This window comes from Ornithorhynchus anatinus, chromosome 20 (genome assembly GCF_004115215.2).
Source record: "Ornithorhynchus anatinus isolate Pmale09 chromosome 20, mOrnAna1.pri.v4, whole genome shotgun sequence".
Taxonomy (NCBI): domain Eukaryota; kingdom Metazoa; phylum Chordata; class Mammalia; order Monotremata; family Ornithorhynchidae; genus Ornithorhynchus; species Ornithorhynchus anatinus.
In genome coordinates, this window is record NC_041747.1 from 17387646 (window position 1) to 17401642 (window position 13997).

At 44.2% G+C, this 13997-nt stretch overlaps 1 protein-coding gene across 1 annotated transcript in view; it reads left to right on the forward strand.

Moving 5' to 3' along the window:
* The window catches only part of NPAS2 (neuronal PAS domain protein 2), a 105641-nt gene that overhangs the window by 56440 nt on the left and 35204 nt on the right, over positions 1-13997 (forward strand). The window contains exons 6-7 of the mRNA XM_029047798.2: positions 12-125; positions 13343-13461. Of these exons, the coding sequence (XP_028903631.1) occupies positions 12-125; positions 13343-13461 (233 nt within the window). The remainder of the gene's footprint in view (positions 1-11; positions 126-13342; positions 13462-13997) is intronic.

The window sequence follows — 13997 nt, forward strand, 5'->3', positions numbered from 1 at the left end:
TAATGATCCAGCTGACAACGATTTAGAGTTTTATTGTCATCTTCTCAGAGGCAGTTTGAATCCAAAGGAATTTCCAACATATGAATACATAAAATTTGTAGGAAATTTTCGCTCTTGCAACAGTGGTAAGCATTAATGTCATAAATATTTTGTTGCTGTTTATCATCTAGATGTGCATTTTGGGGCACAGGAATAACAGATAAAAGAAGAAGAAGGATGTATTCTTCCTGGTCTGGGAGCAAGTTTTAGTTCTCAATTTTATTCTCATTAATGTTACCAACTAGTTGACAAGAAGAAATTCTTAGACCTGTTTCTGCCCAGTGCATTTCATTCCCAAACTTCCACTAACATTAACTTACTTATTGGTACTTATGTGATAAAATAAGCAATCTGTAAGATTTATAAACAACTTAAAGAACCGTTTGGGCCAGTGGGCCTCCCTTTGTGTCAGGAGTGTTCTCGTGCAGTGAGATGCTCTTTTCCTCCCCATTCTTGGGCCGTTGAAATGAATACACCAGGATTTTTGTTACCCAGTTTTCTTCCTCCCGAGGGCGGCGTGAGGGGAAGAGTTGAGGAATTCTACAATAAATGATAATTAAGTATTTGCTCAGCATTTACTATATGTCAAACGCTGTACTAAATGCTGGGGTAGATAAAAGATAATGTGGTTGGACATGGTCCCTGTCCTACTTGGGTCTCACAGTATAAGAAAGAAGGGGTATTGAATCCACATTTTACAGATGAGGAATCTGAGGCACAGAGATGTTAAATGACTTGCTCATGCTCTCACAGCAGGTAAGTGGCGAGACCGAGTCCTCCAACTCCCAGGCCTGTGCTCCTTCTACTAGGACATGCTGCTTCTCTATGTGATTATTGAAGACATTCAATTTGGGACATTTAAGTCAAGAACTCTCTTTTGCCTAGATTAAGCAGATCAGCCAACCAATCGGTGCTATTTACTGAGTGCTTATTTTGTGCAGGGCTCTAAATTAATATCATGGGATAGTACAATATAGTTGGTAGACCCATCCCTTCCCTCAAAGATCTTATCATCTAACAGGAGAGTCAGGCATTAGACTCAATTACAGGTAAGGGAAGCAACCGAGTATAAGGAGATGTACATAAGTGCTGTTGGGGTGGGGTGAGTGCTTAACAGATGGGACTAAGTTCATGAATGAGGCATAATAATAATAATAATGTTGGTATTTGTTAAGTGCTTACTATGTGCAGAGCACTAAGCGCTGGGGTAGATACAGGGTAATCAGGTTGTCCCACATGAGGCTCACAGTTAATCCTCATTTTACAGATGAGGTAACTGAGGCACAGAGAAGTTAAGTGACTTGCCCACAGTCACACAGCTGACAAGTGGCAGAGCTGGGAGTCGAACCCATGACCCCTGACTCCGAAGCCCAGGCTCTTTCCACTGCACCATGCTGCGGGAAAATAAGATGCAGGGGACAAAAGTTTAGTCTGGGAAGGCTTCATGGAAGAAATCTGACTTCAAGAGAGCTTTAAAGATGGGGAGAGTGGTGGTCTGTTAAATATGTAGGGGGAGGGAGTTCAAGGCAGGAGGGTGTGCATGATCATGGGGTCAATGGTGAGAGAGATGAGGGCAAGGGGCAGTGAGGAGGTTCTCACATTTTGTCTGAACCTCTGTGTCATTCAATGCCAGACTAATGTCTGTCTCACCCTCTAGTGTGAAAGCTTGTTATGGGCAGGGAATGTGTCTGCTAATTCTGTTGTACTGTACTCTCCCAAGATCTTAATACAGTCCTCCGTACGTAGTAAATGCTCAACAAATACCATTGATTGGTTGATTGATTGACTCTGAGTTTCAAGATGAGTGAGGGACAGTGAGTAGGTTGGTACTAGAGGAGTGAAGTGGGTGGGCTGGATTATATTAGGAGAGGAATGAGGATATGTAATGGGAAGAAAGTTGATTGAGTGCCTTGAATCTGTTATATTGTACTCCCCCAAGCATTTAGTACAGTATTCTGAGTATGCGCTCAATAGATGTGATTGAATGATTGAATCTGGAGGTGATGGGTTTCTGCTTGATGCAGAGATGGTGGGCAACAGGGGAGGCACTTGATGCTAAGGGAGATGTGCAGAGAATAATCTTTTAGAAAAATGATCCAGGCAGCAGAGTGAGGTATGGACTGGAGAGGGGAGAGACTAGAAGCAGGGAAGGAGCTGATGCAGTAGGCAAAACAGGGTATGAGAAGTGCCTGGAACAGTAGAGTAACAGTTTGGATGGAGAGGAAGGAGGAAATTCTGGAAATGTAGTGGAGCTAGAACTGACAATTCTACTAACAAGCAGTTATTTTCCTCCTCCCTGTCCTAGAGCCCAGAACTTTCAGCCTGATTTTTGACAGCATCACCAGGTATTGATTGGGCCCTATCCTCCCTGCAGCTAAGCCCCTTTTCCCCCCTTTCCCTCTGCTCCTCCCTTCTCTCTTCCCCTCCCCTCAGCACTGTGCTCGTCTGCTCATTTGTATATATTTTTATTACCCTATTTATTTTGTTAATGAGATGTACATCCCCCTGATTTTATTTATTGCTATTGTTTTTGTCTGTCTCCCCCGATTAGACTGTAACCCCGTCAATGGGCAGGGATTGTCTGGTATCTGTTGCTGAATTGTACATTTCAAGCACTTAGTACAGTGCTCTGCACATAGTAAGTGCTCAATAAATACTATTGAATGAATGAATTTATCCATTCTCATTAGAAGCACAGCTGGTAGGTCCTGACAGGGATCAGAAGGTCCCATTTGACCATAAACAACTTCCTTGCATCTAGAGATACAGCAGTTATCTAAACCCAGCAGGAGGCAAGCCTCTTACCTAGAAGAGTGTGCACTAAGTAAACCAAATTATCTACAAGGACACAACTTAAGATTCTGGAACTTCTTGCTGAAAAACACAGTGTAGACATTACCTCCAAGTAAGGGAAAGATTTCTAAATTCATTTAAAGTCTTGACCTAACCCAAATTGGAATGTAAAGCACATGCAGAGGGAAAACAGAATGGAACCTCACGTGCTATAACTTTGACTAATTCAAAGAAATGAGATCTCTGGTTGTCCACCTGCCTATCTGACTGACTACATGTCTGCCTGTCTGTGATTCTGTATGCAATTCTGTATGCCTGCCATTTTAGCCTTTCTTCCCAAAAGGTCCAGGTTCTCTTAAATGAGATCATTTTCTGAACTTTTCAACAGCAAAACTAAGGAGATGAAGAAGAGTAGAAGGAGAGGTTTTAGGGGGAAAGCAGAAGTCTGGACAGGTAGATACTGGAAGAAAGGAAGGGTAGAAGGAAGATGAGTTGAGAGGGAGATTGATACTGGTGTTTTTTGCTGTCATGGTGCTTATTGTTTGACAGTTGAACCAAGGTCCAGTTCAGTGGGAGCCAGACAGCCCCTTTCTCTCCCTGATTCAGCCAAGACACAAATCAGATTAGATACTTTGCATCCCACTATAAAACAACATAGTTGTTTTTCAGTTAAGCCCAGGTTATTTGTTTTTGTATATTTTCAAGATGGATTCAGGAGATTAAGTACAAGTGAGTAAATTGCAATAAAATAAATGGTCATAAACTGCTGTAATACAGCAATATTCAGGGTTTGACCCATCTGGAAAGTATATGGGGAAGAGAGCAACAGCAGGAAAGGTAGTAAGAGACTTCAATTCTGTTAACCACTAAACCTGTCCAAAGCTCAAAATACTAGAGGTTTGGGGTGAGATAGATTTTCCTCTGAGCCTCCCTCCTGCCCCCAGGGAGTCTGGCCTGGCAGAGAGCCACCCCCAAAATTGCAAAGAGTCCAGGAACACACACTACAGTCAAGTGAAAGGGATCAAAAGAGGGGTTGAGTCCACAAACTGGAAACATCTGGACATCTTAACTGCTATCCAACAACTAATTTTTTAGTAAAGCCAGGCGGGAAATGAATTCCAAACACAAAGCTCTTTCAAACCATCAATCAGTGGCATTTATTGAGTGCTAGTTGTATGCCCAGAATTGCATTAAAAAATAAAATAATAAAAATAATGTTGGTATTTGTTAAGCGCTTACTATGTGCCGAGCACTGTTCTAAGCGCTGGGGTAGACACAGGGAAATCAGGTTGTCCCACGTGGGGCTCACAGTCTTAATCCCCATTTTACAGATGAGGGAACTGAGGCCCAGAGAAGTTAAGTGACTTGCCCACAGTCACACAGCCGACAAGTGGCAGAGCTGGGATTCGAACTCAGGAGCCCTGACTCCAAAGCCCATGCTCTTTCCACTGAGCCACGCTGCTGTGACTTGGTAGATGCAGTCCTTGTCCTCAAGAAGCTTAGAGCCTTAATGGGGAGATAGACACTAAAATAAACTACAGGTAGAGGAAGCGAGTTTAAAAATACAAACATAATTGCTGGAGGGAGGGAATGGTGTGAGAATCTAAGTGCTTAGGGCCTGAGGACTTATATTGATAGGTGTCATGCGAAGGAGAGAAAATAGAATGGGGAGACGAGAGATTGGTCAGGTAGCCTTCCGAGAGAAGCAGCATGGCCTAGTGGAAAGAGCATGGACCTCGGAGTCAGAGGACCTGAGTTCTAATTTGAGCCCCACTTTTTTTTAAGAGTATTTGTCAAGTGCTTACTATGTGCCAAGTACTGTATTAAGGAATAGGGTAGATACAAGCAAATCGGACTGGACACAATCCATGTCCCATGTGGGGCTCACAATCTCAATCCCCTTTTTGCTGATGAGGTAACTGAGGTGCAGATAAATTAAGTGACTTGCCCAAAGTCACGCAGCCAGATGAGTGGCAGGTCTGAGATTAGAATCCAGGTCCTCTGACTCCCAGGCCATTATTTGCTGTGCCATTTTTTTCAAAAACAGCTTCCTAGAGGAGCTGTGATTTTAGTCAGGTTTTAAAGTTAGGATTGGCAGTGGTTTTCCAGATGGAAAGACGGAGAGAATTCCAGAGAGGAAGGAGCACATGAGTAGGAAAAATGAAAGTGAGGCACAGTGAATAGATCTTTATCCAAAAAACAGACATACATTGCAGGCATTGCATGACCAACCAGAGCATCTAAAAATATGGTAATAACTTTATGCAGGCATATTCCACAATACAGCTATCAAATATTCCTCAAAACCATGGATGTGTCATGAGATAATAATAATGTTGGTATTTGTTAAGTGCTTACTATGTGCAGAGCACTGTTCTAAGCGCTGGGGTAGATACAGGGTCATCAGGTTGTCCCACGTGGGGCTTGCAGTCTACATCCCCATTTTACAGATGAGGTAACTGAGGCCCAGAGAAGTGAAGTGACTTGCCCACAGTCACACAAGCTGACAAGTGGCGGAGCCTGGATTCGAACCCATGATCTATGACTCCCAAGCCTGATCTCTTTCCACTGAGCCACGCTGCTTCTCATGAGATATATGTTATAAATTGCAACCTGTTCAAAAATTTCTGGAAAAATAATGAAATGTTTTTACATGAAATAATATGTAACACTATTACTAAAATATAATTTATTCTCTAACTGTAATTTAAAGCATAGCATCACATCATAAAACTAATTAAGGTGTTACAGAATAATTGTGAGTCTTTGCAGATGTAGAAGTTGACTGTGGTAGTTTTTTCCACTTTAATGAAATATTTGCCCAATTTAGACTAAATAGCCTTCTTTTCTTCATAAAGTATCTTGTGAGGCTTAGACCGTCTGAACACCTTCAAATTCCTCTGTCTACCTAGGCCTTCTTCTTCTTCAGTTATTTTTAAAAGCTCAGTTGCTTTCTTGAAAATTGATGTAATTCGTTTTCAACCGAAAATCTTAGGCAGTGATAGAGACAAAATTCTAGACTTAGTGGGAGCCATCACTGCCAGGGGTCAGGGGTTTCTCTACGTTCTACTTCTCTACTCCATTACTGACACCTATGCCCATCGCCCTCATCAGTCGTTCCAGACATTTAACTCCTTCTCAGGCCTCGTGTCCTTCTGCCTCCCCCATCCCTTGCCCCCAATTACCTGGCCACATAATTTATTAAGAAAAGTGACACCATCGGGTGTGAGTTCCCTAAAATCTCCCCTGCTTCTCTTCAGTCCCTCACCCTTCCAGCCCCTTCTTCAACTCTCCTTCCTAGCAGTTTCTCTAGTCTCCCAGCAGTTTCTCTTCCTCCTCTCAAACGCCACCCCCTCCACATGTGCAATGGACCCCATTCCTTCACACTTCTCAAAACTCTCGCCCCATTTCTTCTTCCCTAACAGCTATCTTCAACCATTTGCTCTCCAATGGCTTCTTCTCCACAGCTTTAAAACATACCCATGTCTCCCCTATCCTAAAAAAACCCTCCCCTGACCCCACAGCTCCCGCCAATTATCATCCCATCTCCCTCCTGCCATTCCTCTCCAAAATCCTTGAGCAAATTGTCTACACCCGCTGTCTCAAATTTCTCTCCTCCAGTTCTCTCCTTGACTCCCTCCAAAATGGCTTCCATCCCCTTCCTTCCACAGAAGCCACCCTCTCAAAGGCCACCGTTGATCTCCTTCCTGCCAAATGGCCTCTAGTCCATCCTACTCCTCCTCGACCTCTCGGCTGCCTTTGACACAGTGGACCACACCCTTCTCCTGGAAACGTTATCCAACCTTGGCTTAACTGACTCTGTCCTCTCCTGGTTCTCCTCTTATCTCTCTGGCCATTTATTCTCAGTCTTCTTTGCAGGCTCTTCCTGTGCCTCTCCTCCCCTAACTGTGGGGGGTCCCTCAAGGTTCAGTTCTGGGTCCTCTTTTATTCTCATCTACACCCACTCCCTTGGAGAACTCATTCGCTCCCATGGCTTCAAGTACCACCTTTATGTGGATGATACCCAAATCTACATTTTCAGCCCTGATCTCTCTCCCTATCTGTAGTCTCGCATTTCCTCCTGCCTTCAAGACATCTCTCTCTACTTGAATGTCCTTCCGTCACCTCAAACTTAACGTGCCTAAAACAGAACTCCTTATCTTCCCACCCAAACCCTGTCCTCCCCTGACTTTCCCATCACTGTAGATGGCACCACCTGTCTCACAAACCCATAACTTTGGCATTATTCTCAACTCCTCTCTCATTCAACCCACATATTCAATCCATTACCAAATCCTGTCAGTCCTACCTTCATAACATCACTAAAATCTGCCCTTTCCTCTCCACTCATACCGGTACCACGGTCATACAACCACTCATCGTATCCTACCTGGATTACCGCATCATCTTCCTTGCTAACCTCCTAGCCTTCTGTCTCTCCCCACTCCAGTCCATACTTCACTCAACAAACGACTCTGGACACATCACCTTGCTCATCAAAAAAGTCCAGTGGTTCCCATTCACCTCTGTATCAAACAGAAACTCCTCTCCACTGGCTTTGAAGACTCTATCACTTTGCCCCCTTCCTATCTCACATCACTTCTCTCCTACAGCTCAGCCCACACACTTTGCTCCTGTAGTGCTGACCCCCTCACTGTGCCTCAATTTCACCCGATTCGCTACTAACCCCTAGCCCATGTCCTGCCTCTGTCCTGGAACACCCTACCTTCTCTAATCCAACAGAAAACCACTCTCCCCTGCTCCAAAGCCTTATTGAAGGTACATCTCCTCCAAGAGGCCTTCCCAGAGTGTCCCACTTTTCCTCATTTTCCACTCCTTTCTGCATCACCCTGATTTATTCCCTTTGCTCTTCCCCACTCTGAGCCCCCAAACACTTATGTACATATCTGTAGTTTTATTCATTTGTATTGATGTCTGTCTCTCCCTGCTCCAGACTCGTTGTGTGCAGGGGATGTCACTGTTTATTGTTGTATTGTACTTTCCCAAGTGCTTAGTACAGTGTTCTGCACACATGGAGAAGCAGCATGGCGTAGTAGATTGAACACGGGCCTGGGACTCAGAAGGTCATGGATTCTAATCCCGGCTCTGCCAATTGTCTGCTGTGTGACCTCGGGCGAGTCACTTCACTTCTCTGGCTCTCAGTTACCTCATCTGGAAAATGGGGAGTAAGACTGTGAGCCCCACGAGGGACAACCTGATTACCTTGTATCTAACCCAGCACTGAGAACAGTGCTTGGCACATAGTAAGTGCTTAACAAATACCACTATTATCATTATTATGTGCTCAATAAATATGGTTGAATGAATGAATGACTGAGTGAATACTCTACTTTCTCTATTTCTCAAGCTCAATAAATACAGTTGAATAGTTTGTCCAAAAACAACACAGAATCAGGATGAGGTAGAAGGGAAAGAGGTTTTAACTGAATTTATACAGCCTTTTCTACTACATTGCTTGTGTAATGAAATATATTTTCATATCATTATAATGTGCATTCATATTCTTGCTTTTGGGGGAGCTGAGGCAGAGAGAGTATGCCGTTTAATTTCATGCCGTGCTATTTGAGCTCAGCATGCCTTTCCAATACTTTCAACACTATCTTATCTTTCGGGGTGACATTGAAGCCATTCTCAGAAACTCATCTCAAATCATGCTGCATTACCCTTTTCCAAGCCCCAACCATTGCATGACATTATTAAAAACTCACCACCCACCTCTGTTGGCTTCTACCTTCTCATATTCCAGCCTAGAGACTCAAATCTAGAGCAAAGAATTGTTATAATGCCTGGTGATGATGATATCTGTTTAGCATTTACTATGTGTCAAATACTGTATTAAGCATTGAGGTATACACACTATTTGCAGCTCAGAAAGAATCCCTGTCCCACATGTGACTTACAGTCTAAGTAGGAGGGAGAACAAGAATTTAATCCCCATTTTACAGATGAGGAAGCTGAGGCACAAAGAAGTTATTTGACTTGTCCAAAGTCACATAGCTGGCAAATGGCAGAGCTGGGATTAGAACTCACGCCCATGCTCTTAATAGTTTTGCAGTTGTTCCTTCAGGTCTCCTGATGTCTTTTAGAGATTTAGTTTGCCAGAGGGTTCTCAGAAAGTTTTCCCAGTTATAGCAAGTGCAAAGTGATTGAAGAGCCGCCTTTGGGAATCATGAGAAATAGAATTTTGTAGAGAAAGGCCTTGAGTCAAAAGAACAGGTTGTGTGACTCCTGAGGTGATGTGGACACCTTTTTCTCTTCCCTAAACTCACTCCCTTCTCCTGCTCTGATTCATGGGGACTTTGGCCTCCGTGTTGATGATCCTATTTAATTAACCCCAGCCACCCACTTTCACATGCTACTGAATTTAGCTCACCCTCGTTTATATTGAGCCAGGCACCACCATAGACCCACGCTGGACCTCATCAGCTGCTCCATCAATAGGTTTAGCAATCCCCATTTTCCATTCTCCCTCCATTAAGTCAGTACCTGCCATCTCACCTACATACTTCCACCTCTGAATTCTGTTCTCACCCCAGAATGTTCTCTCTGAACTCTGGACCCACTCCACCTATCTCACTGTACCACTCCCCACCGAGACTCTCTATATACTCCACCCTCTCTTGATGCTAATGTTCACCTCAATACCCCCTCTTTATCACCCTCACCTCCTTCAACACCCTGAAGCACTCCCAAAAATCAGTCTCCAGTGTCAGATCAGGCCAACCATAAGTGAATCAACCAATCAATAGTATTTATTAATACTATTTGTTAATAGTATTGTAGCAATAAAATTTATTATATTTATTATTATTTGCAGAGCACTGTACAAAGCTCTTGAGTGGGTAGTTCATAGCATATCTAGAATCAGCCCCTTCATCTCCATCCAAATTGCACATATGTATATCCAAGCTCTTATTATATCCTGCTTTGATTACTGCATTAGCCTCCTCATTGACCTCTTTGCTTCCTGTCTCTCCCCTTTCTAGTCCACACTTCACTCTGCTGCCTCCCATTCCTCAAAAACCTCACATCTCCATATCAAAAAGTAACTCCTCACCATCAACTATAAGGCACTCATTCAGCCCTGTCCCCCCACCTTACTTCACTGATTTCCTACTACAACCCAACCCTCACACTTCACTCCTCTAACACCAACCTCCTGACTGTACTTCGATCTCATCTACCTTGCTGCCAAACCTCTTTTCCACATTCTCCCTCTGGCCAGGACCTCTCTCCCCTTTAAGATATGACAGACCACAACTCTCCCCACCTTCACAGCCCTACTAAAATCACATCCCCTCCAAGAGGCCTCTCCTGACTCTCTCTCTCATTTTCCCTGTTCACCCTCCCTACCTCTTAAACACTTAGAAATTCATCCGACCCCCAGCCCCACTGTAGTTATGTACATGTACACCCTGATGCTTTCCCTAAATGTAATTTATTTTAATATCTGTCTCCCCCTCTAGACTGTAAGCTCCCTGAGGGCAGGGATAATGCCTACCAACTCTATCATTTTGTACTCTCCCAAATGCTCAATACAGTGATGTGCGCACCATAAGCAGTCCATAAATATCACTGATTGAAACAATACAATAAAGTTGGTGGACATGATCCCTGCTCCCAAGGAGCTCCTAGTCCAGTGGAACTTTCTCCATTCCTAATGTTGCCGGAAATCCTGACCCTAGGCTGACATCTGCTCTTAAAAGTGACCAACACTTGCTACAATACAGCCTTCTTTTCAACCCTAACAGCTGCCACTCATTTTTCCCACATAACATCTCTTTTCTGAAGCACCTGATGTCCCCTCCTCTTCCCTCTCTACCCTGTGGCACCCTCCCTAACTACTTAGGTGGTAAACTAGAAATCCTCAGATATAAACTTGCTCCCAGTTCTACAGATGAGGTAACTGAAACACAGAGAAATTAAGTGACTTGCTGAGGTCACATAGCAGGCAAGTTACAGAGCGAGGATTAGAACCCAAGTCCTTCTGATTCCCAGGCCCGTTCTCTATCCACTAGGCTCTGCTGCTTCTCAATGATATGAAAATACTCTCAATACATTCACTAGAGAGGGTGTTAGAAATCAACTGAACAATCAGTGGCATTCATTAAGCACTTACTATGAATAAAGCATTGTACAAAGCACTTGGGAGGGTACACTACAGCAGAATTAATAGACGTGTTCCCTGCCCACAAGGAATTTACAGTCTAGAGGGGGAGACATATATTAAAATCAATTACAATTATGTACATAAGTCCTGTGGGCCTGAGAATGAGGTGAATATCAAGTAGTTAAAGGGTGTAGATACAGTTGCATAGAAGATGCAGAAAGGAATGGGAGTAGGGGAATTGAGGGCTTAGGCCTCATGACTCCCAGCCCTCATGAATTCTCAGATGAATTTTCCAACCATCGACCTAGACAGTTTGAACAGGTGCCTTATATGGGAATTAGACACTTTATTCTTCTTTTTGTAAAGTTGGGTGGGTACCACTGTTAGAAGTCATTTGGTCTAAGTTGAGTTTTTCAGAGAAGTACATTTCTTTGTTTTCTGTTTGTTCTGAAAAATGCCGGAAAAGCTATTTGCTTCTCTCCTGGCTTTTATTAACATATTTTCCTACAGCTGTTGTTGTCACGTGGGCCATCTCTGTTCAGTGTGTTTAATTGTTTTGTCCCAGTGAGAATGTCTGCTGCAGGGAAAACTGAAGAAAACCATAATGTTTTCTTACACTAACTGTAATTAACTTCAGAATGCTACCCACTTCTTTTCCCTCCAGTTGTACTTTCCATCCCCACTAAACAAACCGCAACTGCTTCAGATAAGCACTACCAACCACTGTAATAAGCGCAGGGATCTGTACAGGATAATAAGGTCCCACATGGGGCTCACAGCCAAAGTAGGAGGGAGAACAGGTATTGAATCCCCATTTTGCAGATGAGGGAACTGAGGCAATTAAGTGACGTGCCCAAGGTCATGCAGCAAACAAGTGAAAGATCTGGGATTAGAACCTAGGTCCTCTAGGTCTAGATCTGGTACCTAGAACCCAGACTGCAGATACAAAGTAATCAGACATGGTCCCTGTCCCACATGGCGCACACAATCTGTGTAAGAGGGATAACAGATTTTGAATCCCCATTTTATAGATGAGGAAACTGAGGCCCTTGAGAGGACTTTTACAAAGCAGGCAGGTGGCAGAGCTGGGATTAGAATCCAGGTCCTCTGGCTCCCAGGCCCGTGCTCTTTCCACTAGATTATGCTGCTTCACAACCACATGCTGGGATTGTCCCTGACACCAGGCCGGAGTTTCAGGGAGTTGGGGGAGTGCCTCTATGGGAAGAGGAGTGACTGGGGAAAAGCAGGTTCTTTCTGGCCAGGTCTGATGGTAGATTTTCATGGGAGTGTGAGGATGCAGGAAGAAAAGCACCTCACATTGGCGGAGGCTGTATTTTCAGATGTTCCCCAATTGTCCGGCATCGTGGGCTTCAGCCCTGTGAACCCCTGCCTTAATCCAGCCCTAGAGGCAACCTACCTGGTCTCCACTGGTGTTCCATCTATGACTCCAGTAACCAAAAACTAGCAGAAACCTGAGAATCACTCTATGTATTTTAAAACCCACTCACTCCCTTGCTCTCTGTTCTTGGGTTCCGTTTCTGTCTCTCCCCATTTCCTTTAGAGCCGCACACAATCACACGAATTACATTTGAATAACATTAGTACCTGGTTGAAATGCTCAATGCAAGGAAGAGCATGCAAGCTAATAAGAATTTAGCTTATTGCTGGGGCTGGATGCAGTTTCAGTGTATGAAATAGGGAAAAAAATCTAGAAAGGCAAAAATATGTTCTACAGGATAAGCTGATTTCAGGGTGTCTAATCACATGACACAGGGGGTAAGGGTAATATATGTCACTGGTGTGAGAGCACTAATAGTTGCTAATGACATCCTGGGTCCTTCACTAATATGAAGTCCTTACACTAAAATGAGGATAATGTCATACTGCTCTTTTTAAGTTCCATTACTCTTTCCGACCAAGAGAATTTCAGGATTCTTTCCTTCACCCAAGGAGGGCTCTGGCAACTTGTCCCCCTGTCACTAGAATGGCAAACAAACCCCCCCCCCCCCATTTCCCAAATTTCCCTTCAATCTGACAGCCTCCATGGCCATCTGTCCATCCCTGCCATGTCATTTTAGAAAATCCACCAGGGACAGGATTGCAGGAGAACCCTAGGTTGGCTGGTCATCGCAGCACATCTAGTAGAATGGCTGCTTGCCAGCCACTCCTCACCCCCGTCATACTCTTCCCCGCGTGCCTCAGTCACACCCAGTCAGGGCTGTACATAGGTGAACAGACTCTGAACAAACCCGCTGCCTCACCCCCTCAGTAGCAGATAAAGTAGTTCTTGAGGCCCTTTGGGGCCTTTATGACAAATACAGGGTTCAGTCAAGGCCCATGGGCTCTAAGCTGTCCCTTCCCTGCTCTTCTCTTCTCCAGTGCCTCACCTTCCTTGCAATGGCTTTGATGGTGCCGTACCTAGGACCTACAGGACATCACTAGGAAAGCAAATCTGTTTCATCGCTACGGTTCGTCTGGCCACCCCTCAGTTTTTAAAGGCAAGTACCCATGGGCAGAACCCATTAGTTCTGGGAAAATCAAAGAGGCACCCATCCCATCTTTTGAGATACGGAATTCTAGAGATTCCACTTGTACAGTGGATCGGGGTCAAGAGCCCATTGTGGTCGTGCCAGTCTTTGACCAAGACAACTTTTCACATTGACAAAGGTGAAGTAGAGGAACCACACATTTCCTGGTGGTGGCAGTCCAGGAGGAAATAAAAACAGAGGCTACTTCCAGCTTTGCCTGGCACCTACTCTTGCTTAGTACCCTGTGACCTCAAGTCAGAGGAGTGCTGGGAGAACTCTATGCAGTGACCTGGAGTGCATCCAATGGATGGAGAAAACCCTGCCTACCATCCAGGGATGCACTCCAAAGAGGAGGAGAGCCCTACATGATATCCTGAGATACCCCTTCCTCTGAAAAGGTCATTCTCAGGCAATAATAATAATAATAATGTTGGTATTTGTTAAGCGCTTACTATGGGCAGAGCACTGTTCTAAGCACTGGGGGAGATACAGGCTAATCAGGTTGT